Source organism: Channa argus, chromosome 12, assembly GCF_033026475.1.
Source record: "Channa argus isolate prfri chromosome 12, Channa argus male v1.0, whole genome shotgun sequence".
NCBI lineage: Eukaryota > Metazoa > Chordata > Actinopteri > Anabantiformes > Channidae > Channa > Channa argus.
This window is the reverse complement of record NC_090208.1, coordinates 10695834-10720377: the sequence shown is the minus strand read 5'-3', so window position 1 is coordinate 10720377 and position 24544 is coordinate 10695834. Positions and strand designations below refer to the sequence as shown.

Below are 24544 nucleotides of genomic sequence, written 5' to 3'. Positions count from 1 at the left end.
TTTTTTTTGATAAGCATTATTCTTAGTTGGCAGTATTTTTCTTGTGGGACTGCTGTCGTGATTACATAACATTCAAATACTTTCACAATGCCTTGTCTTAACAAACTGAGGAACAGTGTACCTGGTGAGCCCACCACACCATTAGGTATGAAAAGCCTGCAATCCAGCAAATGGAACCCAAGAAGGTGATGGGAAAAAACTTCTTTGATGACTGAAAGACGAAACAAAAGAGTCAATTTAAAACGAAAATTCAATTAAAACTGAAAATGTCTGATCTTCCAAATGGTTTTGGTTTAGCAGACAGTCAAAATTGGTCTCTATCGGTCCTTCATGCACAGAACACACACCGCTTTCCTGACGTCAGGCAGTGTTAGCCACAGGGGGAGAACGATAGGTATAATTAAGAGGTAGGTGAAGCGCTTGCGGTTAGATTCAGGCCAAGACAGGCTCAGAGGCTGGTCCTCTTCCTCCTCATCCTCAGCCTAAGGGGAGACAATAAAGAGTTCAAAAAAAAAAAAAAGGGGAAAGGAGACAAAAGTTACAAAACATTTAACAGAACTGGCAACGCGCCTGAAACATTTACTTTTTACCTCACATAAGGTTGTCTCGTTATTATGTCTTTATAATTAAATGAATTTCAGAGAAGTCATGGGCAAAGCACTGAGCACTGGTGAGTAAACCTAAACAGGTGCCTAAAAAAAATTCATTACACTCTAAGTGTCTCCTTTAGCTTGATAACTAGTCTCACTGGGATTTGCCTCTCCATGGCAACTATCCCGGGAGGCAGCAGCGCTCCTGCAACACAAGCACTTCAAGGGGGAGAAGACGGCACAGAGGTCGGCAGAAATTGATGGCAAGTTCTGGACGTGCATGCGCCTCTGCTCCGCCGTGACCTTAGAGCAGAGGAGTATGACGACTGTGGTTTGGGAAATTGTGCCAAGCTTGAAGGGCTCTGCCTCTCCAGTCATCAGCGGCTCATCACTGCCGACTGCTCATGGGAGCTGCATCGGCAGACCCCCCGGGGTCTGATTGGTCCTGCCACTGGAATATGCCAAGTGAGCTGAAGACTGTCACCTCTCTGTGGATCAGCATCAGATAAGGTGTCACCGTCTGCATGGCACATACTATGGCAGTGCCAGGTGGGCAAGAAAGACGAATGACCTTTCATTTACCAGTCTGCATTTACAAAAGCACATTGTCAACCAACCATTCTGCTACTAGAGAACATTAATGTTACAACAACTAAACCTTCACTGAGGGGAAAAATGTCTCAGGTGTCTTTTTATCTAATTATACAGTACAAGACGCTACGGAGCAGTGGGGACCTGGAAAAAAAAAACAAAAACAAAAAACATGTCCACACATGCAGATCTGAGCAAAAAACACTTGTGACCTAGGAAAAGTCTCCTGCCCTTTTGAGAGTGATGTGAGCAAAGGTTAAACATGCAGCAAAAGGGTGCAGAGCACATATGGTAGGAAGAAAAAATACAGTAGGACAGATGTTGATAACAGATGTTGCTCGGAAATTATTTTCCCAAGAAAAGATTTAAGTCTTGACATTTGCAATCACATCAGCTAAGAAACACCCAGATAGTGAGGCAGAACTCTTCCAAGATGGTTTCTGCATGAATCATATGGAGCCCATCCTGCTGCGGCAGCTACTGCTGTTGAGTATTGCCTGGTAACCTTGGCAATCGGAGCTGCAAACAAAAGGCAGCGCTTGTATCACTTACACTTCGCATTATGATTTCTCCTCCTCTCCATGTCCAGATGGCTGCATTGTTTTCTCTTAGTAGGCCTACAACCAAAAACCACAGGCTTTGACAAGATTCTCAACCCAATTTACTACTTTTCAAAGATGTACAGACATGAGCGGTTTTTATTACTGCTTTTACGTATTGACCGCAGTGTTTGCCAGATAATACTAATACAAGCTTTTTATGTTCTAGCACAAAAACTTTCAATGTATCACATGGCAGTTCGTCTTGCGGCTCTTTCATGGATATGTGATAAAGTACCCCATAGAGCTGGCATTCCCCACTCCGACTTGGTTCCCAAATGCCAGACCATTGGGGGCCTTTCCTGCCCCGTGGTGCCTCAGTTGGCAACACTGCCACCTCCGAGTTTAAAGGCACTGACTTTTACCAGGCACAACAGAGTGGCGAGGGGAAGGCGTGACATTTGCAGTTTTTTTACCCCCCAGAGGGAACCATTCGTGCCGGCTCCTGGAGTTATGCAACAAAGATACAACTGGTACAAATGTTAAAAAGAAAAAAAAATGTAAGCACATCTATGACGAGGCGGGAAAGGGATCTTATTTATAGAATCGTGGAAAGGATGTAATTTAGCTCTATGTAAAATAACTTTTATCTTTACTAAAGCTTGTCCCCTTTTTAAATATGCTCATGTCAATTAAGTCTTACTATGATTACACACTTTCCATTTAATTTTCTTCTTTATAAAAACTACACGCATTTCTTTTAAGTGTTTGACTATTTTGATAAAAGCAATGCCTCCTTTTTCATAATCGATTTTTTGGGGTAAACAACTCGTTATTAATGTACTATTGCAACTACTGCCTAGCGTGAACACCAGCAGCTGCTATTTGGATTTTTTTTCTTTTTTTTTTTTTCTCAACAGAAGCTCCATCTGGATATTCAATTCTCATACTATTTAGCGAAAAGAAAAGCAGAGAGAGATTTAAATCAGATATTACTTCCATCCTGAAACCCGTAATAGAAATAATAATACACAAACAAATGTTTTTTCATTTCAGTTTAGATAGAATAGGTAGGGTGAATCATAAGATCTTGTTGATTATGTCTTTTATTTTCCCAGGATGTTATTTAAAGAAGTAAATAGGGGAGTGTCAAAAAATCATAAATATTCAAAAATGTGTGCTGAGAGTAGAAAACTGATTGTCATAAAGGCAGAATCAGATCAGTGTGACGTTCTATAGGGTGTTTTGGGAAATTTGAAAATCAGTGGCACAGTTCTCAAGAGTTTCAACAACAACAAACAACAAAAAAAGGTGCCAGGAACTGTGCTAGAAGTCTGCTGCAGATTTTAATTTGACCTTAACCATCCTCTTATTCTCTTTGCTTGGCTGCCAATGTATTCGAAAGGGATTGAACAATTAGTGTGATGGGGCCTCTGGCGTGTGAAGGTGTTAGCTGTTCCCAGCCACTTCCTGGCTGACACAGACAGGTGCACTGTGGGACAGACTGCTAAAAATAGTAGCATGTGAGAATTAGGCATGCCAATAAGTGTTCAGCTCTTCCAAATTCTGTGAAGCACCACCTGGAAAATGTGTTTCTATGTTCCATCCATCACGTTTTCTGTCTTCACCTCAAAATGTCAGTTTGAGATGCTTTGCTTTAACAGAAGTTTTAGGGAAATGCTGACCAAGAGTGAAAAAATGATCTTAAATCAATTATCTTAGACGGGTTTTAGAATGCACCATAGGACAGAGTCCGTTCTTCTTCTTCACATTTTCTGCTCCACGGGGATCTGAACATGCTGAACAATTTATGCTGTTAGACATTTCTGCTTCTTTCAAAACAATAAACCACTGTATACAACGTCATTATGAGACAAAGGGCTGTACCGGCCGTGATCAATAATTGTTCATCTCCTGCTGTTACTGTCTCTTGTGTACAGCCCCATGGCTCCAACCAGGGCCCCTTTTTAATTACATTATATTTTTCCACTAGGGAATTCCCCTATTACTGATCTGCATGTGATACCGGCTGCAAACTCCTATAGTCTACAGTTTTTTGAGGATGAGAAATGCTTACTTCAAGTCGTACTTCACATGTCTGAAATATGTTAAAAGTCAACAAAAAGCCTCCTGCCTGGAGACCATACCTACCCTGCACTAGCCTCCCCTCACTGGTTATCTTTCAACTATTGAATAAAGATGTTCATATTTATTTTTAAAGCTTTGCATGGTTTGGGTGCATCCTTCATCACAGGTCTCCTCCAAACCCAGACCCCCTTAGATCCTTTAATCAGTTGCTTCTCTCTGTTCCTGACTCCCAGTCAAAATCAAACGGTGACCAAGCCTCGACAGTTGCTGTGCCCAGACTCTCTGTCAGATCTTCGCCATCTATGAACAATTTTAAATCTTGACTAAAAGGGCCACCTTTATAAAGAAAAAGGCTTTCACTGCCTTTAAATTTTAATGTCACGATAAAAAGTTTCATCTGGTCTAGTGCACATATATTTATTTTGTTTTTAATTATTAAACTATATACACTATCTTTCTTTCTGTATAGCACTTTGGTCATCTCCAAAAATTGCTCTAAAAATATGTCCGTCACAATGACCTGACTTGACTTGGTCTATTCTAAAATCGTTTGTATTTAGAGACCACTGTACCAATAGACTGCTGTAGCCTACCTGGTACGAATGCTGTATTTCAAAGAGCCACAGTATCAACACTTTAACTCTAAGATTTTGTAGCTTCAAACACAATGTTATTCATAGAAAGGGTGGATTGGTCAAATCTTAAATTAACGATCATATAGCCTCTTGGAGGGTATTGTGTGCAATTTGCAATGCCTTTGCAAATCCTTTGCATGGACATTATCCTCCCAGACCAAGATTAAAACGTTTTGGTGCATTTAGTAGAGTTAAATCAGTCCTGGGGTTACTCTTGGTCATGGCAATAACTGGGACGCCTGACTATTCTGCGTGCTTCCTTCTCAATGTGCAACTCTGAATCACTGCCATCTTGCCCCAGGACCGTCTGCTAGCCTGGCTGGTTGCTGAGCCCCGCCATCATCACTCACGCCAGCCCCAACTGCGGCTGGTCCCATCCTGAGGATCTCGGTGCCTGGCCGTACGTCAAGCAACGTGCTCGTTTTTCTTGAGGCGCGTGTTTATGTGTAAGAGTGTGTTCATGTTTGAGCACCCAGCGGTGGGGGAACAGCAGGTGAGTGAGGAGTGTGATTACAGAAGTCAGCGGGAGCGGGCGAGTCTTTGGCAGGCCTGGCGGAAGACGGAGGAACTCACTCGAGTGCATGCTGGGAAAGTACCAGCAGTAGTGACCTGTGCCATAGTCGGTGCAACCTTTGCATCCATCACACTCGAGGTGGAACACAGACACAGATGGGACGCATAAAATATTGATAAGGTCTCTTTTAACTCTGATATATCGGACTCTCAGTTTTGTTGCTCGTTTACCCCGTGACCCGTTAGTCGGACGAGGGATTTTGGGGTCAGAAAGACAATGCCGTGGACTGTGGTTTTCCCCTCTGCTGTCATGTGTGTACATTTATGTGTACTTACCGCCTCACCCTCTTGTCCTGCTGTACCATTCATCGGGGGTGTCACTTCCACTTCCACACTCGAGCTGTTTGGAAGGTTCTTGTCTGTGGGAAGGTTTAAGAAGTACTAAGTAAAGTAATCTTTTTAGGAAACAAGGTTGCCACTGCTTCAAATAGTGAAAACATGAAAGTGTTAGTTGGGATGATGTGGAAAGAGGTGGGGGACAGTGGGGAACAACACTGTTGAGTAATTAAGCCTTTTCACCCTTCTAGGCACAAAGTATATATAAAAAAAATACCCAGATAAATTGACAAATTAATCAGCAATAATTAATTGCCTGGCCTCCCTCAGTCTGTGTCATTGTGATTTGGCTAATCACTCTGTGTTTTAATGAGAACAGTACAACTTCAGGTCTATTTAAAAGAAACAAACATGTACTGTACAAGTCTGTCCAAATAATATTTCCTTTTTATATTAAATATCTGAACCATGAACTGACACTCGTCCCTCTCCCACATCATTTCCTGGTGGCTGGTTTGACTCTCTTTCATTTGAGGCCAGACTTACTTAACAGCCCTTATTAAAACACAAAAAGCCAAAAGCCATGTAATCAGATCATAAAACAATAATTGCCGTGGAAATTGCTTTAATCCGAGTGTGGTGGTGACACAATTAGAACAATTCTCAGACGGATAATGTGACTTGATATCACTATCGTGCCACAAATGACCTCACTGCCTTGGATACCGTGAGGTGACAGATGAAATTGGGACACTGCAAAAACCTGCAGACTCATTTTAAGATATCTGAGGCCTGAAAAGTAAACTACGCCAGTCAACATTTTGATTAAGATGCTAATGTGGTAACACTGTGCTGTTAGCATATTTTTGCCGTGTATATAAATATCTAGGTCTCTCTTTGATTCTGCTGCTCTGACTACACCTTGTGATGTAAGCACTTTCTCTGGCCTCTTGTTTATCCTTTGGTCCAGCGCTCTTTAAAGGGAAAAACACATAAATTATGCTTGGCAGTGACCGTGATTGATTTAAATACTGCTTGAAGACAACACTTGCAATCAATCAGGCAGTTCTTGATAATGTCATGCTTGGTTAACATTTGGTGCTCGTTAACTAATTCAGTGGACCTTCCTAGACAATAATAGGGGGAATATATCAAACTGATGTGAATAGAAGTGTTTGACATTTTGGAAAATGTGCTTATTTGCTTTCTTGCCAAGAGTCGGTTGAGAAGATTGATATCTCCCTCATGTTTGTATGTTAAATTTGAAGCCACAGCCAAAAGCCAGTTGCATTAGCGTGTTTTTCCCTTATCGGATACGTGGGTGCGGAATGTTGTACATACAGTAAAGCCCCTAAGCTAAATTTTGTGATTTTTGGCTATATGTAAAATTAACTTCAACCAAAGTTGTTCACATATCTGTAAATCCATTTTTACAAACAGGCTGTTTTTTTAACAAACTCCAGGCTGTTCAAAAGCTATTGACACAAAACATTGACATTATTCATGAGCCCCTACTCTGAATGGCTGGAGGTGTGGCCTCTAAGTTTAAGCCCAGCCAATGAGAACACGTGTTGCCTCACTCTTCACCTGCCTTCTGTGCAAACATGTATGGCTCCGTATGCCCTGAGTGTCAATTTGGATAAGGTTCTGAATTCTGAGTTTAAATTGCCCCCTGCTCAGCATAACAGCTGGGCGATGGGGTGGGCTTATTCCCACATATCTGACTTAATTGTTACATGTGATTTCACAGTGAGATTCAACAGCACTCACTTTCCTGTGAGGATCAAAGGCTTTCGGCTTGTTCCTTCAGAGGTCGCCACGGCGGAACGTGTTCCGCACAATGATTTGGCATGTGATTTTACGCCTTCCTGGCCACCAATGAATGGCTGGGCGGGGCCACACCTGGTGGGGTGGGATTCAAACCCGCTGCCTTTTCCATCCCATCCCAATGCTCTACCACTGAGGCACCAGGCCTTCTGCTACTCACTTTCCTGTGATTAGTTTCCAAAATTTGGGGAGAATCTAAATTTTCAGTTTAAAAACACAGTAGAAACATAATTCGGGAATTAGACCACGCAGCAGGGCCCCTGCCATCATGTGAATCCACTTGATAGCTCTTTTTTTTGGTTTGCTTTTTTAATTGTTGCGTCTTAAAGGTGCTTGATAGACAAATGTTGTTGCCCTTGTGGAGATCTAGACCTAGGCTACCTGGTACCCTATGTCTAGTTTTTTATGCTAAAAGGGGCTAACTAGCCACTGATGGAAGCCTCATGATACAAACAATGAGTGTGGCATCTTCCCCTTTAACTCTCTACAAAAAAAAAAAAGCTCTCTTATATCTAAGGAAAATAAACTTGCCAAGACCTTTTACCTGAACAGCTTGCTACTCCATTAGCCTTCTCACTGTCCTCCACTTGGCATTTTTTCTTAGCAATCTTATGAAGGATGGATGCCTTCTCTCGAAATTTACCTGCAAGAGAATCGCCACAGTTGTTAAACAAGGAAGAAAGCGCTGCACACTGCAGCCTCTCGGCCCCATCCCAGTCAGATCTCCTTTGCTGTCACCTTTGACCCCAGACGAGTCACATTTCAAAAGCACAGTGTAAACAGGACGGTGGCGTTACACAAAACTGCCGTTTAAATAACATCGACAGTCAGTGTGACATAGCATATCATATACTGATGATCCTGCAATGTCCTAGTGTTTGGTGAAGGCTAAGCCAGCAAAGAGAGAATCTCTTGTGAGGAGATCTACCTTCTGGAGGTCAGATACACTGTTCGTGTACATTTCTCTCAAAAAGTCGCACGAGATGTCAGAGGCCAGCCGGAAACTTAAAGCAATCAAAGGTTCTGCCAGGAAAAGCATCACAACATATCAAAAAATAACAGGTTTAACACAGTATTTTCAAATATATAAGGAGAAATATAACAGTCACTGTATTGAAGTCTTCACTATTTTTATTGGTACAGTAGCCGTGTGCAAATCGTCACACAAAACAAAACTAATCTAGAAATCTGATAACATTATGTTTACTGATAACACTTAATGATTCTGCAAGTTTATTCATGGTGGAAAGATGACGCTATGACGCAACAGACTGCACTGAATCCAGTCATCGTGTGAACTGCATGCCCTTGTGCCTTACATAAGCAGCGTGGCCTCTTGGCATTACAAATAATGGCTCACGCAAGGCAATTCTGCGTATGTCGTAATGACTAGCGATGACTGGCCACTGGTTTGTGGAACAATGACTTCCCATGAAATCCCTAAGGCCTGAAATCCCCCCAACAACACTTGCATGGACAACAAAGCAGTACCGAGATAAGAAACAATAGGATTTCAAATAACCATCTTGTCGTGCAGATATTATTGTTCCATGGCAATGCGGGCTGGGTACAGTCTTAAAAAGTTTGGACTCATTTAGTTCACGTGCTTCATTAGCAGTGTTGCCATCATGTATCCATATTTAATTTCGCTCACTTCGTGTGCGTGTCAGTCACTGCATGCATGTCCTGGCTCGTCCCAAATTAGCCTGCTGCAATCAATTTGAAAGATTTTTTTTTTCTTTTTCATTTTAGGAAGGGCATGGCTGATTTGTCAGTGGCGGACACAGTCACGCGTCAATGCGTACTCCACCCAGCCATGTCAACTCTGTCTGTGACCTTCTTGGAAAATCGTTACCCGACCCAAGTCACGGCTGGCCTGTCCACCTGTCTTCCTCTGTCTCACTCTACATTTCTCCACCGCTTCTGTTTTTCACACTCGTCTATCTTCAGCAAACACCATTTTTCTCTCACTTAGCCTTTTTTGTAGTTTGGCATAGAAATGGCCCCTCCCCACATCCACCCCCTCACACGCATGCAGACAAAGACGCACATACTATGCATATTCACAACACGCCATCGTACTTTCCACTGCTTTGGCATCGCTCATCTTAGGCAGTGTTTGTCTCTGCTGGAGTATACACGTAGCAGCAGGTTTGATGAAGCCTATAGCTTACCAATTAATATGGTACAAATTATAAATTCAGATATTAACTGCACTAAATCACACGAATTGCACCTGTTATCACAGTTGTTGAGATCTGCTAAGCTCTAGCAGGAGTTAGCATTTATCCTTCCTCCTTTCATGTGGATTTATCTATTATAAACTTAATCACCCACATTAAATTGAACGACATTTTCTTTTTGTTTATATATGTATACAGCTGGGTGCAAAAGTTAGGATAATATAAATGCTATGTCAATATAAGTGGATGACAACTTAACCCTAACATCATAATAATGCATATTCAACTGGTATAAATTTACCATAAGAAACAACAAAAATGGTCAAGGAGTGTATAAAACAAATGTTCTAGAATAAAAAAAATACTGATGAAAATAATGAAAATTATATTCGTGCAAAAGGTAGCATCCCTCTAGATACATTTAAAAAAATTAAACTTTAAAAACTTTTGATAAATTGCCCCTTGCACTATCCAAATGTGCATTAAATTTTACGTTGATAAAAAAAAAAAAAAACAACCAAAAAAAAAAAAAAAAAAAACTTTTTCAAAAAGGGAATGCAAACTTTTGCACCCAACTGCAAACTTAAGTTGAAACCAGCTATGGCTATTTCACAAGCAGCAGCTTTCACTTGAGCTGTCACAGTGTCCATGCAGCCAGATTGGTCTTACATTTAGCTCTTGTTTGTTGCAAATTTTAAGAGCAGTTTCTAAATGTTGTATTTATTAATGAAAATGTCATATAAAAGGTCTTCTTGACCGAAGAGGTTTGCCTTAGCAGGGAAATGTCTCCAAAATGAAAATACTCATCAAACCTCACAGTTCCCTCCAAAGTACATGAATCAAAGAGAGCACAAAGGAGGAGGGGGAGCACATTGCCTATGTTCAAACAAAAGCTTCTACAAGATAATTAAGATGAGGTTTTTCTTTATGAAATGGCTGTATTCAGTCTGTGTGCATTGTGGAAATTGTCTTTCCTGGGGGTCCATTTGGGCCGCATACGTTGTCAAAAGGACACAATTTGCATAATGATGAAGCAATTGCAGAGTCTTTGAGAATAACCAAGTCCAACCTTTCCCTTGCCATCTTACACAGCTCATTTTCCCTGTCAGCTCTGCCTGTTACGTAACCACTGGGTGGATGAGTCACTCCAGTTAGCCAAATTCAGCATCGTACGTCTTACGTTTGTGCAAGCCCTGCTTGTGCAAGTGGACCCTTCAAGTGAATGCTGAGGCATGGATGATGTACTGTGTTTTTTCAGCAATGCAGATGGGTAACAGGGCCAAAAGAAAGAAGAAAAAAAAAGAGAGAGAGAAAATAAGAAAAGAGAAAACCATGTGCCTTATGTTTCCTCACAGTGTGAGAGCATGGGGCACGGTATGGCGTGTGGATTTGTGTTTATGTGTGGTTTCATCAGTGAGCATAATAGTAAAGGTCTTTAAATTTAGTGAAGTACATTATTAAGAAGCAGTGGCTTTCTCGCAGAATCAAACATAAGCAACACATGACTGTAATTTGCTAGATTTCTTTCTAGTATGTTGTTATAAATAGAAAAAAAGAAAATCAATACAAACAGTACACACAGTAACACCTATTATGTATGTACATATTCTCAGAGCAGAAAAAAATATTAAGCCAAAGAGAATGAAAAAAACAAAATAAGTAAAAAAAATCAATTTACAAAATGGCATGACTACCATGATTTGCACTTATGCCAGTGAAATCCCAGAGAGGTTGAACTTAAAATGGTGCAAACTGTATGTCACAAGCAAAAAAAAAAAAAAATAAAAAAAAACAAAAAAGGGGGTTTGGAGGTGTTTCATGATTTAGATGGAGGAAAACCAAGAGGGGTGAGAGAAGCTGACTCGAATAATCAAGAAGTGAAACGTTCGGGCTTACCTTCCTCAGTCATTGAGTGATAATATTTTAGTTTCCCATAAGTCCCAAGCTCTACAACATCACAGCAAAAGACAAGAGTAAGGCAACGAACACACAGAGAAAAGGAAAAGAGTGAACATGACAGAACAAGACAGGTCCGCTGGTTCTATATCACATAGTGTACAAACACTCACACGGGCACAAGAGGGTGACATACAGAAAGAAAAATTCTCTCCGAGTCATCACTGCACAAGTGCAAAACAAAGCAGCAAGGATTGAATTACAAATAAAATACATTACAGTCTTACAATAACTCTGATAAAAGAACCTGCCAGTGGCACAGGTTAGATGGCTATTAGAGAAGGTTTGCGAGAGAAGATTTGCGAGAAAAGGGGAGGGGTGGCGGGAGGGGGGTGGGGGTGGGGGTGGGGGAGGTCAGTTAATATGCTACTATAAAAATAATAAGAGGTTTATACAATGATGTATTAAAAACAAACAGAACAGAACAGGAAAGTCGGAAGAGAATTTACTGGGTCAACATGCAACAAAAAAATATGAGTCCTCTTCTCCTCTGCATGCAGCTCATCCAGAGGCCTGGTGATTCAGCATTTTATTTCCACTAAAAAACTCGAACAATTAATTTGATTCCCTTACTGTAGCAGTTCTTTGTGCCCCAGTAAACAGACGGTCAGCACATCAGCATGATGAATTGGCCGGGAATTCGAACCTGCAGCAACAGCTGACTGTGAAGCAGCAGAACACAAGACTCTATACCTCCCACACTCCCACGCTGTACTTTTGTCTCGGAAAAGCAGCTCACAGCTTGGAGCTGTTCTGCCCTTTCCAACATTAAATAACTTGGGGATTCAGTTGTTAGTGCTGCTTTGACCAGACCAATCGTCTACTGTACTAGTGGAGCTGCTTCAAGTATAATGATGTCGGAAATATCTTCTTCCACTTAAAAACAAGGGGAATAATGACAATTTTGTTTGTGATGTTCAAAGAATAACGGATATCTTTTTTTCAACAAACAATGTCCTCTTAATTGGAATAATCCAATGATCTCACTGTGATCATTTGCAACCACAAACAGAGTGTTTTCTGTGTATTACAGCAACTATCTGGGGGAAAACTATTTTCTTGAGAAAACCACACACTTCACTCGAGGTGAAATACGAGGTCTTTCCTCTGTTTGTGCCACGTGGATGGACATCATTGCCAATTTGGAGGCAGATCAATACTGCGTGTACCATCGTGCTGGTTCCTAGAACTTTCCCCCATGTTCTGCCGTCAAATTATTTACCCTTTTTTTTTTTTACAAACAATCAACTCATCAAGGTGAATAATTCTGATGAATTCAGACCAGGAGGCTGCTCTAAGCTTGGAAAAACACACTCAAGTAGGCATTGGAAAAATGTACACAACAAATTGAAAGCATTGGAAAAGCAACCTTGTGGCAACCAAATGCCACATTCAAAACACGTGTTATGAAGAGTTTATGTGCCAATTTTTAACTGTAAACGTTTAGGCTTTTTTTTTTTTTTTTTTTTGGTGAACCAGCCCTAGATTTATAATTTTGTACAAGTAGTAGGTACACAGATCAGTAAGTAGTGTATATGCCCACACCCACAAGCCCACACGCACTCACACTAAATCCAACTCAGCCTACCAGTGGGCAACTAGTCCACTCACATGTGAGGGGATTATGGTGTGAATCTCATGCCAAATGCGACACTTGGCAGGCCCGAAAACCTAATCTAATGAGATGAAAACACATCTCTTTGCAGAGTGTCTCGTTCATCTGCTGCACTCCCGGAAAAGTGCCTCATTTCCCATATGATTAGGTGATTTGGGTTTGAAGTGCACTATCACTGTACGACTGGCCTCTACCTCAGGCTGCTCTGAGGGCAATTAACCCACAACACAATCACCGCCCACGCGGCCGTCCGTTTGCCACCAGCAACCAGAGCAAGCGAGGCTTGGCGCTGTTTACCAGTGGCCATCTTGTCCTTGTGGCGTGACCTGTAAACCTCTGGTGCGCTGTGTAGGCGAGCCTGCATGTCCGCTCTATCTGCTGGGGGTTGGGGTGTCAGGGAAATTCACAGTCAGTGCTGAAGCAAAAAAGGCTTTTAACATTGATTCTTTCACCCACCCAGTGCAAGGTGGCTCAGAGGGCACATGCGTGGGGAGGTGGGGGTTACGTGTGTGTGTTGGTGTATGACTGTGACTGGAGGGATGATGAGCTGATATGAGCTGGCTGGCTGATTACATATTGGGCGTCTGATTATCTATCAAAACCAAAATTAGGAATTGCAAGTTTTAAGGCCATTTGAATGAGATAATCTCATAAAATAAAGAGTTACAACCAGAAATCTGTTAACTCTGCACAAAGAATAGAAACAGAGAGAAAGAGTTTGCTTGACTCAGTCCAAAAGGGGAATAAATGCATTGTTGCATTATGCTATATGAACAGAAGCAGAAAATTACAGTGATGTATGTGCTGTGACAAAGGATACGATGTGTTAATTATTGTGGTTTAAAAAGTGTTGGCGGTTGGATTTTGTTTCTTGGAGCAACAGTAGCCTTTTCCCAGAGCTTCCAGTTTTCTAAGCTAATACGTATGAACATGCTATTTTAAAAGTAAGCTTGCATAATCTTTCTTTGTGTTATATATTGCTAAATCAGAGTTTAATTTACAACAAATTATGAAAATTGGTAGAGAGAACGTCAATCTGCATTAATGGAAAATATATTTATGTCGGGGGTGTGTGTGTGTGTGTGTGTGGGATCTGTGAGTGCAATATTGAACAGTGTGATCAATAGGGCCTTGTGTTATCACACAGACAGTACTGCTGGAAGAGGTGGAGCAGCTGCATGGGGCAAACTGAAAATGCTGGTGCTGGATGAATAGATTTACAGTAGATGGCTGCAACAACAACAACAACAACAACAAAAAAGATACACACAGAGAAAGAAGGCTTAAAGCCTAAAGCCGGTTTACCTTTGCTCTAGACCTCACAAAAATATGTACACTAATTCCCTCATTAGCTACGGGGGATATTTCCCCTGCGTCTTCGTACAATGTAACAGTTCCTCATGTCAATAACTTTGGTGTTTACCCACAAGGGAGAATCGAGGGTGACTCTCCCTGCTCCGTCTGTGGAGAAGTTGCATACAATGTCTGCTCTATAAAAATCATAGATTTCATAGATAAAATCATCATTTGCAGAAAGGCATCAGATGAGCTAGTTGGTCCATATTCACTGCACTGCACTGTCTTTGCAGCGGTGTAAAATTAATAAACGTAAACTACAACTATCATTGACAACAATTTTGTCGTGATGAAGATGAGTCTAATGCTTAATAAAAAAGTATCCGTTATGAAAAACAAGAACAAGAACAAAATGCAGCTGCAAATAAATAATGAAATAATAATGAATAGTTTAGCTAGTGCTAAATGGACTCTTGCTGTATTAACGATATTTGACACTACAGATTCCCCTCTACAGCTGAACCGACAAACCAATATTTTAGAAGACATGTGAGTTAAATCGGCTGTAATCAATCTTCGCAGCGGAGAGACTCAGACAGTGTTAAAAAACAAACTGACTTTTTTCACTAATCTCCTGCTGTAGAACAGCGGCTGACACCAGGGTAACTGTACACAGCAAACATGTGCATCGCTGTTGTCGCCAAGCTTCTTACACAGGATGTACAGTGTATAGATAGAAATGTTAACAACACATGAAAAAAATGAACCCACTGCAGACTAAAACTAGACTGAAGCAACAAAAAATCAAATGCATATTTTAACCAAAAGACTAATCTAAAAAACTAAATCAAAATCAAGCGAGAAGCAGCAGAGATGCTACATAAACACAAGATTTATATTTGAAAGAAATAACACGATCAGCTACTAATTTATCTGTGTGTTTTGATTGACGGTTGCTACTTAAATGGATGCATTTTAATAATTTTAATAATTCTGCACTGATCTTATTTCATGCTGAGGCCAACTTCAGCTGTTGATATGCGCAGAGGCACCACCATGTCCAGATCTGGGGGTGACAAATCTTATGGAAGGGCTTGAGCCGAAGGCTTGCACGCATCCTAAGAGCTGTTTTCAGTCATCCACCGAGGGCTCAGACAGTAGAGTGAGAGCCACTCTGCCCTGCTGCCTCCCCATCTCTCTCTCTCCAGTTCAATATTTAATGCCACTCCTAAGTGATATTGTTTGTAGCTCGGGGCTAATGGAAAAAAAGATGCACTAGACCATCACAATGTTGTCTTCAAATTAAAAAAATATACAGGATTGAAGGACTATTTAAAAAAAAAAAACTAATTCACATTCACAGTCCAGATGTTAAACCTGAATGCTGAATACAGTTCTACTGTATTTCTCATGGAGCATTTGAACACTTTAATTGCAAACAGTCTGGTGGGAACAACTTATCGCAAAAGGCTGCAGAGGGAAGCTAATTCGAGTCCACTGCCATTAATTGCTCTGTCAAGCTCTTATTGACTCAAAGTCCTGACGAAGGGCGTGTGAAAAGGGTTGAGAGAATAGCTGACACCTTTTGTCCGTCCTCCCACTACACTCATTCATAAAGGAAGCACAAAGCTGACAAGTTGAGCGAATTGGGTCACGATACTCCATCTCCTTCCTTCGGCACGTGGAGCTCTGTCTGCAGTGTAAAGGACCTTTCAGAATCCTCCCAACCGCAGCAGTTAGAGGACATTGCTGAGAGGAAAACCCAAACCATTTACTCTGGGCCTCTACGTGTCTCGCATTGAGCGGTAGCACAAGGCTAGCACTAGAAGAAGTTCATAAGAGGAGAAAGAGGATTAGGGGTAATGGGGAAAACAACACAGAAATGGTCACAGAGGGATTCCGAGGGAGAATACATCTAGAAGAGAATGAGATATTTGAAGGAGAGAGCCTGCAGGGATGGACAGTACAGAGTTGACATACAGAACAGCGGCGCTTGGGAAATGTAGACATAAGGGACACGTCGGGCAAGAGAACTGCCTCCAGGCTGTTGGAATGAGAACAAACAGAATTTTGGAGAGGGGGAGAAGATACAGAAATTTGAGAATTAACTCACCAGAGTCAGCAAATTCTGAGGGGACAGTAGAAGAAAGACAAATAGGAAGACAGAAACAGAGAAAAGATAAATCCAAGTGATATCTTATATGATAGGAGACATTAAATCATTGATAGGTGTTATTTCAATAGGAGAAATGTGCACCAAATGTGAAATTAAATGAGTAAATAAATGACTTTCAGGGAAATGCAATATTCTCATTTTTGCAGAGACAGATGAGATGATTGACCCCAACGCCATGGCTCTATTATAAAAGTTCGGGGACGAATGCGGGTAGCTTTGCTTAGTTTAGCCCAGTTTCTCACAATGGCTGCAGGAAGGAGTAGGAAAAAGTTGGCCTGGCTGTGCTCAGAGATAAACACAATCTGCCTAAAACCACCTTTAAAAGTAGAACACATTACATTAAATATATATCTCAATCATAAAACATCGGTCCAATTCTAACAAGAAACCAAACAAAACATAAAATAACCCGGCACACGAGCCAATGTAAAATCATAACATGGTGTCATGTTTAATAGATAAATACTTGAAGGGCATCAATCTTCTCATCCAACTCTGGACAAGAAAGTAAACAATCGAATATCCCCATAATGTCAAACTATTAAAGACAAACACACACACACACACACACACACACACACACACACAATTAGACATCCACAAACATTAAAAATTTTTTTCCCCAGCTTGTCTGCAATAATCAAACCTACTTGCATTGCAATACATTTCAGCTGTGGTGGCACAAGGTGAAGGAACAACACGGTAGGATTATACTCCAACTATAGCTGCCCATTAGGAGCTAATTTACATTTCTTTGGTTGGCTACAACATAAATCATTTACTGCAGGAAGATGAAGCTGAGCAGGAAAAAACCTATAAATACAAACACACTGACATAGACACAAACACACACCTCCAATCTTCCCCTCTCCAAAGGTCTAACTTGTAAAATGTAACCGGCTCCCAGCCCTCGCAGAACAACCGCAGGCTTTCCTTCTGCCCAGAAGTGCAGGCGACTTTATTTTGAGAACTGTCTATGAAAAATGTATGTATGGAGCCCTGCCAGCTCCCTCGTGGCACCACTGAGCTATACTTAAAGCCTAAGAGCATGCAAGGACACAGCACAGCACAGCCTTTGTCTTTGATGGATGCACCTGTTCATCCTGCTCCACGCAGCTCACCAACAAAATGCTTCTTTGCATCAATAATCAGTAAACGTGCAAAGAACACGCTCGCCCGTCTCTGAATGGGGTGGGCCTTTATTGGACCCTTACAGTAATGCAATCAGTGAAATAATTCAACATTTGAAGTGTGCATTTTAAAAATGTACTCAAGACCAGTGTCGTTGCCTGCCGAATGGAAATTTCAAAATAAAATATTCAACTCAAACGGACGCCTAATGTGTTGCTTTTGTTCTGAGCAGTAATTAATTCAGTCCTCATGTCTTGTCACACCGCAGTTGTTTCAGTGCATTTATTGCCAGTAACCAGTAATCTGCTGAACGACTCATCACGGAAATCCAGTAAATGCTGCATCCCCACATTTCTTCCGTGTTGACACTGAAGCAGAACTGTCTGACCATTTGCAAATGACTTTTAATGCAAAGAAACTAGACTTGGAGATTAATTCTTAGCCGCGTCATAGTGACGGAGGCCAGGCCAATTCAGCCTATTAATCTTCAGGATGTCAAACAAGTAATTAATGATTCAGGCTACAACCAACCATGTATGTTAAAAATCCCCCCAAAAAGACTAAATGACAGATGGGTCTGCACTTTGTGGCAGGGGGGAGTATGTATAACCCTTTCTTGTAAATGACCAGCCATACAGACTTCCATTCACCCAGCAGGCTATGATTTACATTTTAATCACTGAGATGGAAAGATGAATACACTTGGAGACGGGGCGCCTTGGATTCAGAGCACGACAATGAGTTGATGCATGCTAATGGGCACTTTAAGGCCTGTCTCGGCACGCCGTATTAATCTTTCCTGAGCTGACTCATTCTAGGGTTGGCTTTCAAGGAATGTAAAGTCATTTCAGAGAAAGCTGAAATGAAAGCATCTGCTAATGCGATCACTACCGTCCAAAGGCAAATTATTCACTTTGACCATTGTTTTGGGCTTATAAAATCTCGTTGGACCCATATCTGCTAATACTGATACTGACCCCTTCACGTAACCAAACATTGCCATGAAAACTAAAAGAAAAGAGGGGAGCAAAAAAAATGGACCTAATCCAGTAAACTGGCATTCCATATTAAGATTGATTTCTTTGGATTAGGATTCATCATGTCATGAGATGCTCCCTGCACATCCAACTCCAACACCTTTCACCAAAGCTTAAAAAAAAAGACACTAATCACAAATTCTTTAAACCCTTCTCAAACCGCTGTTTCCTGCCCCCATTAAGGCAAATCTTCCCTTTTCCTTCATCTCTTTCCGATAGGTTTGAGAATGCGATGGCAGTGCCCCTCCTCCGGCTTATTAACATGTTCATCCTCCGTGCCGAGCGCTGACACTGGCGTATTACATTTCCTTTAGCTAAGCTAATAGGCCTTCATCTTGGGTTAAAGGACTATCTCTAAAACTCAGTCTAGGAACACAACGTAGGAGTATTTGTATTGTTGCAGGTGCAAATTCTGTACTCTAATGGGTCCATGGAGTACTTGCAAGTGGATAAGAGCAGTTGTTTTCATATGGACTATGTGGACTGTTTCTTCCAGTAAAAGCTGCTTAAGGCTGAACAATGTGGTGTTTGTAGAATTACATCTGAAAACAGGATTTAGGTCATTTCAAAAGAAGAACACACAGGGGAAAAAAAAGCAAGATCAACGTGAAAAACGAGACATCTATGGACATTTTAACTTCTTGGGGTTAGAGACCTAAATGTTTATGCGTGCAGTTTTTTTTTTGATTGCCTTACCTTCACTTAAAGGGTCGAGAGTGTGAATCATCAGCTGAAAAATGCTGTTCCTCATCAAGCTGTTGTGCAGGGAGGCTGAGCTACCCCCCCTCTGCAGCCGAGGCCTTGCCTGCGGGAGGACAAAATGAGGTGTCAGTCAAACATCCTTCTGCCTGGGATTGGACTCATCAAGTACGATGCACTTTCGTTTTTGTCATGAAGCAAATAAATCAGTCTAATTTAAGCACTTCTCTAAAGCTCTTTCTAATCCGAGTGCAGGGAACTGTGCCATTTGGTTAGTTTCATTGAACGTTAACAAGAAATATTATTTCAGGAGACGGTTCCTTGATTCTTGTTTATTTGCAACAATTAGCACTCAGAGCAAATGGAATATGTCACTGCTAGACAGGATGCTCTAACCACCTTAAAAAAAAGTGATTGCTTAATCCTCTTTTGCATAAAACCACTAGTACTGTGGCTTCTCAAAAACAGAAGTCCCATTGAGACTTTCACTCCTCCCCACCCCCCATCTGCACAAAACAACCCCTTGCAAGGTTACTCCAGCACCTGAAGCTGAACTTGGGAACTGTGGGAAATTAGGCACCGTTGCGGGTGGCAGCTGTTCGGAGTGTGTTTCGCCTTTGGCTGCCTACAGGTGACACCTGGGCACAGGAGGTGTCAGGTGCTAATTCACAGGCTCGTATGGGTGTGAAGGGGAGGTGAGGCAAACGTGTAACCTGGGAGAGCTTGTGTAAGGTCTTCTTGGCTTGTCCCTGAAGATCTTCATTTTGCTGCTGTGTTTTATTTGCTTCCTTTAAAATCAGGATAGAACTAAACCCTTTTTGTCATTTTAGGAAGTCTTTAGCTTTCTAAGCCCATGCTCCTTCCTCGATTGTCTTTTGCATGCTGTGTACAAAATGAGGAAAAAGAAGAAAGAAAACACACAGCTCTTTTGCAGACGGAGTGTCTGAAGGTTAGAGATAACAGTGTACACGTTTGTTCACAGTATGGTGGAAGAAACACAAGTTACACTACTACAACTTCAGAGACACAGGGACAAACACAGAAGCAGACAGGAAGAGTGTCAATCAGACAGGACCTACCGACAACTTGCCGTCATCCTCAGGCGCCCCGGGACTCGTCTTCTCATCCAACACAAAGAGAAGAAAAAGTAAAAAGGGGGGAGAGGGAGAGAAAGAGAAAACAGGACATAGATGTGAAGCATGCCGCACACAACCACAAAGACAAGATGAAGAGACGATAGGGACATTATGGCACAGTTAGAGTGATGGTGACGACTGGCTAAAGTAAATGGACAAGACTTGAGGGGCTGTTTCTGCCTACTGTCGATTACCTAGAATTTCCTCAAAATGTAATCAAAAATTTCATTTGAGTCAAGGAGGCCACCTCACATTTGAATGTGTGGCAATGGAGCAGCCGTTAAAGAGTCAAATAAGAATAACACTTAGCTTAGCATGAAGACTGCGAACTGGGAAAGCAAGTCTGTGTCTAAGGCCACAAAACAATACAGATTGTTTTGTTGAATTTGTGCAACAATTAGAGTGAAAAAATGTCAATTTTACTTGACAAGTTAAGCTTTTCATTTTCATGTAAAGAAAGAATTTATAAGGCTGTTTACGAAGCTGTTTAGCTTTTCTTTATCAACCCTTTCAAATTATCAATGAATTATTATCAAGAATCAATGCTCTGTGCGACAACTGAAGTGGCACTTTTAAAACAGGTTCTTTACTTTTAGCCCAAACCTCCTGAAAAGATTCCAGTGCAGAAAAACTCTCATTTTAAACATGATTATTTCAGACCCATAAGTCACAGAGCCGAAGAGAAATGACAAAGGCTCCTGACGAGGACAGGCCTGACGTTTTGGAGAGAGACATAGTGTATCTCATTTGTTTGAAAAGTCTTTAATTGTCCAGTCACGCGTTTCATATAAAGTCAGAACCTTGAAAGTGATACTAATGTTCTTGTTTAACTCTTGGCCACAAAGGTAAAAGCTCTTTAGCAAAATGCCATTGCTTCATCTTGACACGCAGGGCGTAAAGTTTTACTTTCCAGGTCTCCGTATGCTGTTAGTGTGAATGTGATAACTCCTCCTCTCAGAGTGGGTACATGCCAGATCTCGCCAAAGCGACTCCAGTCTTTGAACAGTCACTCAATTCTCCGCTATCGTCCTCAGCAGGCATTTTTGGCATGTGCGGTCCTGTAACTATTTTTGAAACAAAAGCCTTTCACTAACAGCCTGACTGAAGTGCGCTCACTTCATCTCCAGAAACATTCGTGTGTGTTATGAGTGTGTGAAATATCAGTCGCTTAAGTGCTCTATTGTTTGTTTCTGTTACAGGGAACAAACACAAAGCTTTTGTTCAGATCATAGCGTTGAGCTTTGTCTTACAGTCTACAGATTTTAAACCGAAATCTGTACAATGTGGAGGCGCTGGTGGGCACTGACAAAGCCCACAATGCCAAATGAATCGCGAGAAAATTATCCAGTTGGATTATGTGAGTGTTGGACAAAGATAGGAATTTCAAGACGGGGCCTTCAGACTTGTCAACCCAGTGATTCATCTGCATGCTAAAAGACATAGCATTGCACTGAATATGAAATCTCCTGATAATTGTGCAGGCAGGAAGTGTGTGGTGTTAACTCCGGTTTATGAGGCGAAAGCTTCTGCGGCTGTGAACATTCTTCCCAACAGATTTCTATGTGAACAAGAAAATTAAATTGTTTCTTTTTGAACTCTTCAAACAAAGCTTGAAAAACTTGGGTGCCGGTTTCATCTCGAGATCAAGCCAGCCACTGTACCCGCTGTGTCCCACTGTTTCCGTTTAACGGCTCATAATTTACCATACATTAGGTTTGCCGCTGTATAGCTGCTGAATAATTACAGAAATGTGGGAGCTGAAATGGAGCATTTGCCAAAAAGCTGCGGAGCTAATCCTGAGATTTGCCACATAGCTATTCAACTATAACCTCCTTTATTCCTCATTTCATATCTTTAGGGTAATTCCCCACATACTCAAGGTATAATTATTGTATTTCGCCCTGCTGAGAGGCAAGTCAGGAGGTTTATGTGAGAACAGGTGACTGTGCCAGATAGAGATTATGCAGTGGAGCTCTCATTAAGCCAGCGTTAAATATTATGACTAATAATCACACGGGACGATTAGTAGGTTCTCTGGAGTTTATGTGTTGTCTAATACTAGCAGCTCTGCCTTCCAGTTCTTACATAACGTCACATCAGGTTCGTTCTTGGAAGCGGATCGGCTGAGAGAGACAAATGTCCCTCTGCAGCCGCCTGCATGTAACACCGTGTTATGGAGAATTATCAATGAACGGTGTGACTTCGTGCAAATATACTCCCCCAGTCTAATTGCCTGCGGCTTATGGGGGGACTTTCAGAGGAATCGGCGCATGCTGTTGAGACGCCTCAGGCACAGCTGAAAGTCCTGACTTTCACACGAACAGCAGATTATTAAATCTTCTCATATGCAGATTATTAAATCTTCTCATATGCAATCTGAGAGCGCATCAAAGGTCTATTTCTGGAGGAATTTGCATTTCCTTTTATGCTTCAACATCCAAGTCAAATTAAACAGGACAGTAATACCTTTTTTGTTTTTTTTTAAACACACTTATAGTTTGTCAGCGGCTGAGTTTGATTAAATCCATCAGAGCTGTGCTAGATCCTTCGAATCCCTAAAATATTCCTTGATTTGTCCAGCTTTGTCATAAAATATGATAACAGCTATCAGCATTACTATTTATGAATCTCACGAGACAGTTTGTACATTACTTCCCCGGAATTTTTATCTTTCACTGCTGCTCAGTTTTCGGAGAGTTCAAATCAAATTGCAAAATTTAAAAGGTTGATCAAATGAGGTCCTGCTTTTAACAATAATAATACCAATAATATTATTAATTTTGTTATAGAATAATAACAATGCATCATCAGAAGAAACAAAAATGGTCAGGGAAACGTGTTTAAAAAAACAAAGCTTATAGTAAAATGCATTGGTACTTCTGCACAAGATATATAGACTTAAGAGTAGTACTGAATTCAATTGTATTGAAATAAAAGTAGTATGACACTTATTACGTTCTCAACAAGGTAAATAACCATCTGCCATAATTCTGAAGGTGCCAAATTCAATTCAATCCAGTTTATTTACATAGCGTCAAATCACAACAAAGTCATCTCAAGGCACTTTACATTGTAATGTCAAGACCCGGAGATCCCATGATGGATTCAAGCTTAGACATTTGAAATATGCAAATCAAAAAGCAATTTCTTCAAATATTATTAAACAGGTCCAGATGCTTGTCACAAGGTCATGCACAGAAGAAGAACGTGCACAACCCAAGAATTAAGTTGGACAGACGGGCATTTTGGGACCAAAGTTACATTGCACGATAAATCATTGCGTCCTGAAACTGGAGTCGATGTGTGTATACTACCAACACTGCAAATGTCAGTGTGTGCATGTAAAGATCTGTGGAAACCACAGCTCCTGGCTTGTTAAGCTAAACCTGAAAAGTGAAATCTTGCACAGCTCCAGGGCGTTTGCCTACACATGCCTACAGTTGGCAGCCCGTCTGTCAGGGCACGACAGCAAACCCTTCGAGATTCATTGTGTTCAAGCAAAAAACGTTGAGCAGCACGACTAAGCACCATCTTTCTCTCGCTCTCCCTTTCCAGTTTCGCCTACGACAATAATGATGATCTTTAAGGAAAGGAGGGGAAAGATGCACAACAAGTCAAGAAGACATCCACTTGCTAATTAGTAAACCCTTCATTTTTCTAACAAGCAGAACTAATTACAGGAGCTGCCACGACGCTGATTTCCCACAAGGCAATGTTCACCAGGACTAAGCCAAAATTGCTTCTTCTTACACCCCCTCACCCCCCAGCTAAACAATCAGACAAATAGAAGAACAAAACCGCTGTGTCATTTTTTGCAAGTGAATATTATAATGAATGAATCTTAAGGTCATATTGATATTCCACATGTGATTTATTCATTCATTCAACCGATTTTATTTACATTGTGAATGTGCAACATAATGTTTCAGCTGAGTAAACACAAGAGGTTGAGTAATGACCCCCTGAAAGCCTGATCCAATCTACATTCTGAATAAAAGTGATAACATTTTGTGATAAGAAATTGAATAAATGATGAAGAACTGTTTCCTTCAGTCTGTGGCTACACTGTGCAGCATTTCCACTTGCTCTCTTTTTGTATTCTGCATGCCCTGAGAGTTTTTTTATACAATTACATCTCGTATTTGGTTTAGGATTAGACGTGTCAGTATTTAACATATTGTGCTGTCAGTTACTGG

General features: G+C 41.1%; 1 protein-coding gene across 12 annotated transcripts in view; it reads right to left on the bottom strand.

The window, feature by feature from the left end:
- Window positions 1–24544, bottom strand: part of LOC137137714 (sodium/potassium/calcium exchanger 2-like) — a 38952-nt gene that overhangs the window by 2367 nt on the left and 12041 nt on the right. For 4 of the 12 annotated variants that reach the window (XM_067524333.1, XM_067524331.1, XM_067524335.1 and 1 more), the window contains exons 3-10: window positions 20292–20340; window positions 19210–19318; window positions 16283–16297; window positions 11199–11249; window positions 7664–7762; window positions 5293–5375; window positions 348–482; window positions 122–211 (exon numbers count right to left, since the gene is read on the bottom strand). In XM_067524333.1, the coding sequence (XP_067380434.1) occupies window positions 122–211; window positions 348–482; window positions 5293–5375; window positions 7664–7762; window positions 11199–11249; window positions 16283–16297; window positions 19210–19318; window positions 20292–20340 (631 nt within the window). The remainder of the gene's footprint in view (window positions 1–121; window positions 212–347; window positions 483–5292; window positions 5376–7663; window positions 7763–11198; window positions 11250–16282; window positions 16298–19209; window positions 19319–20291; window positions 20341–24544) is intronic. The other 8 variants (XM_067524336.1, XM_067524342.1, XM_067524339.1 and 5 more) reach the window with 8 other exon arrangements.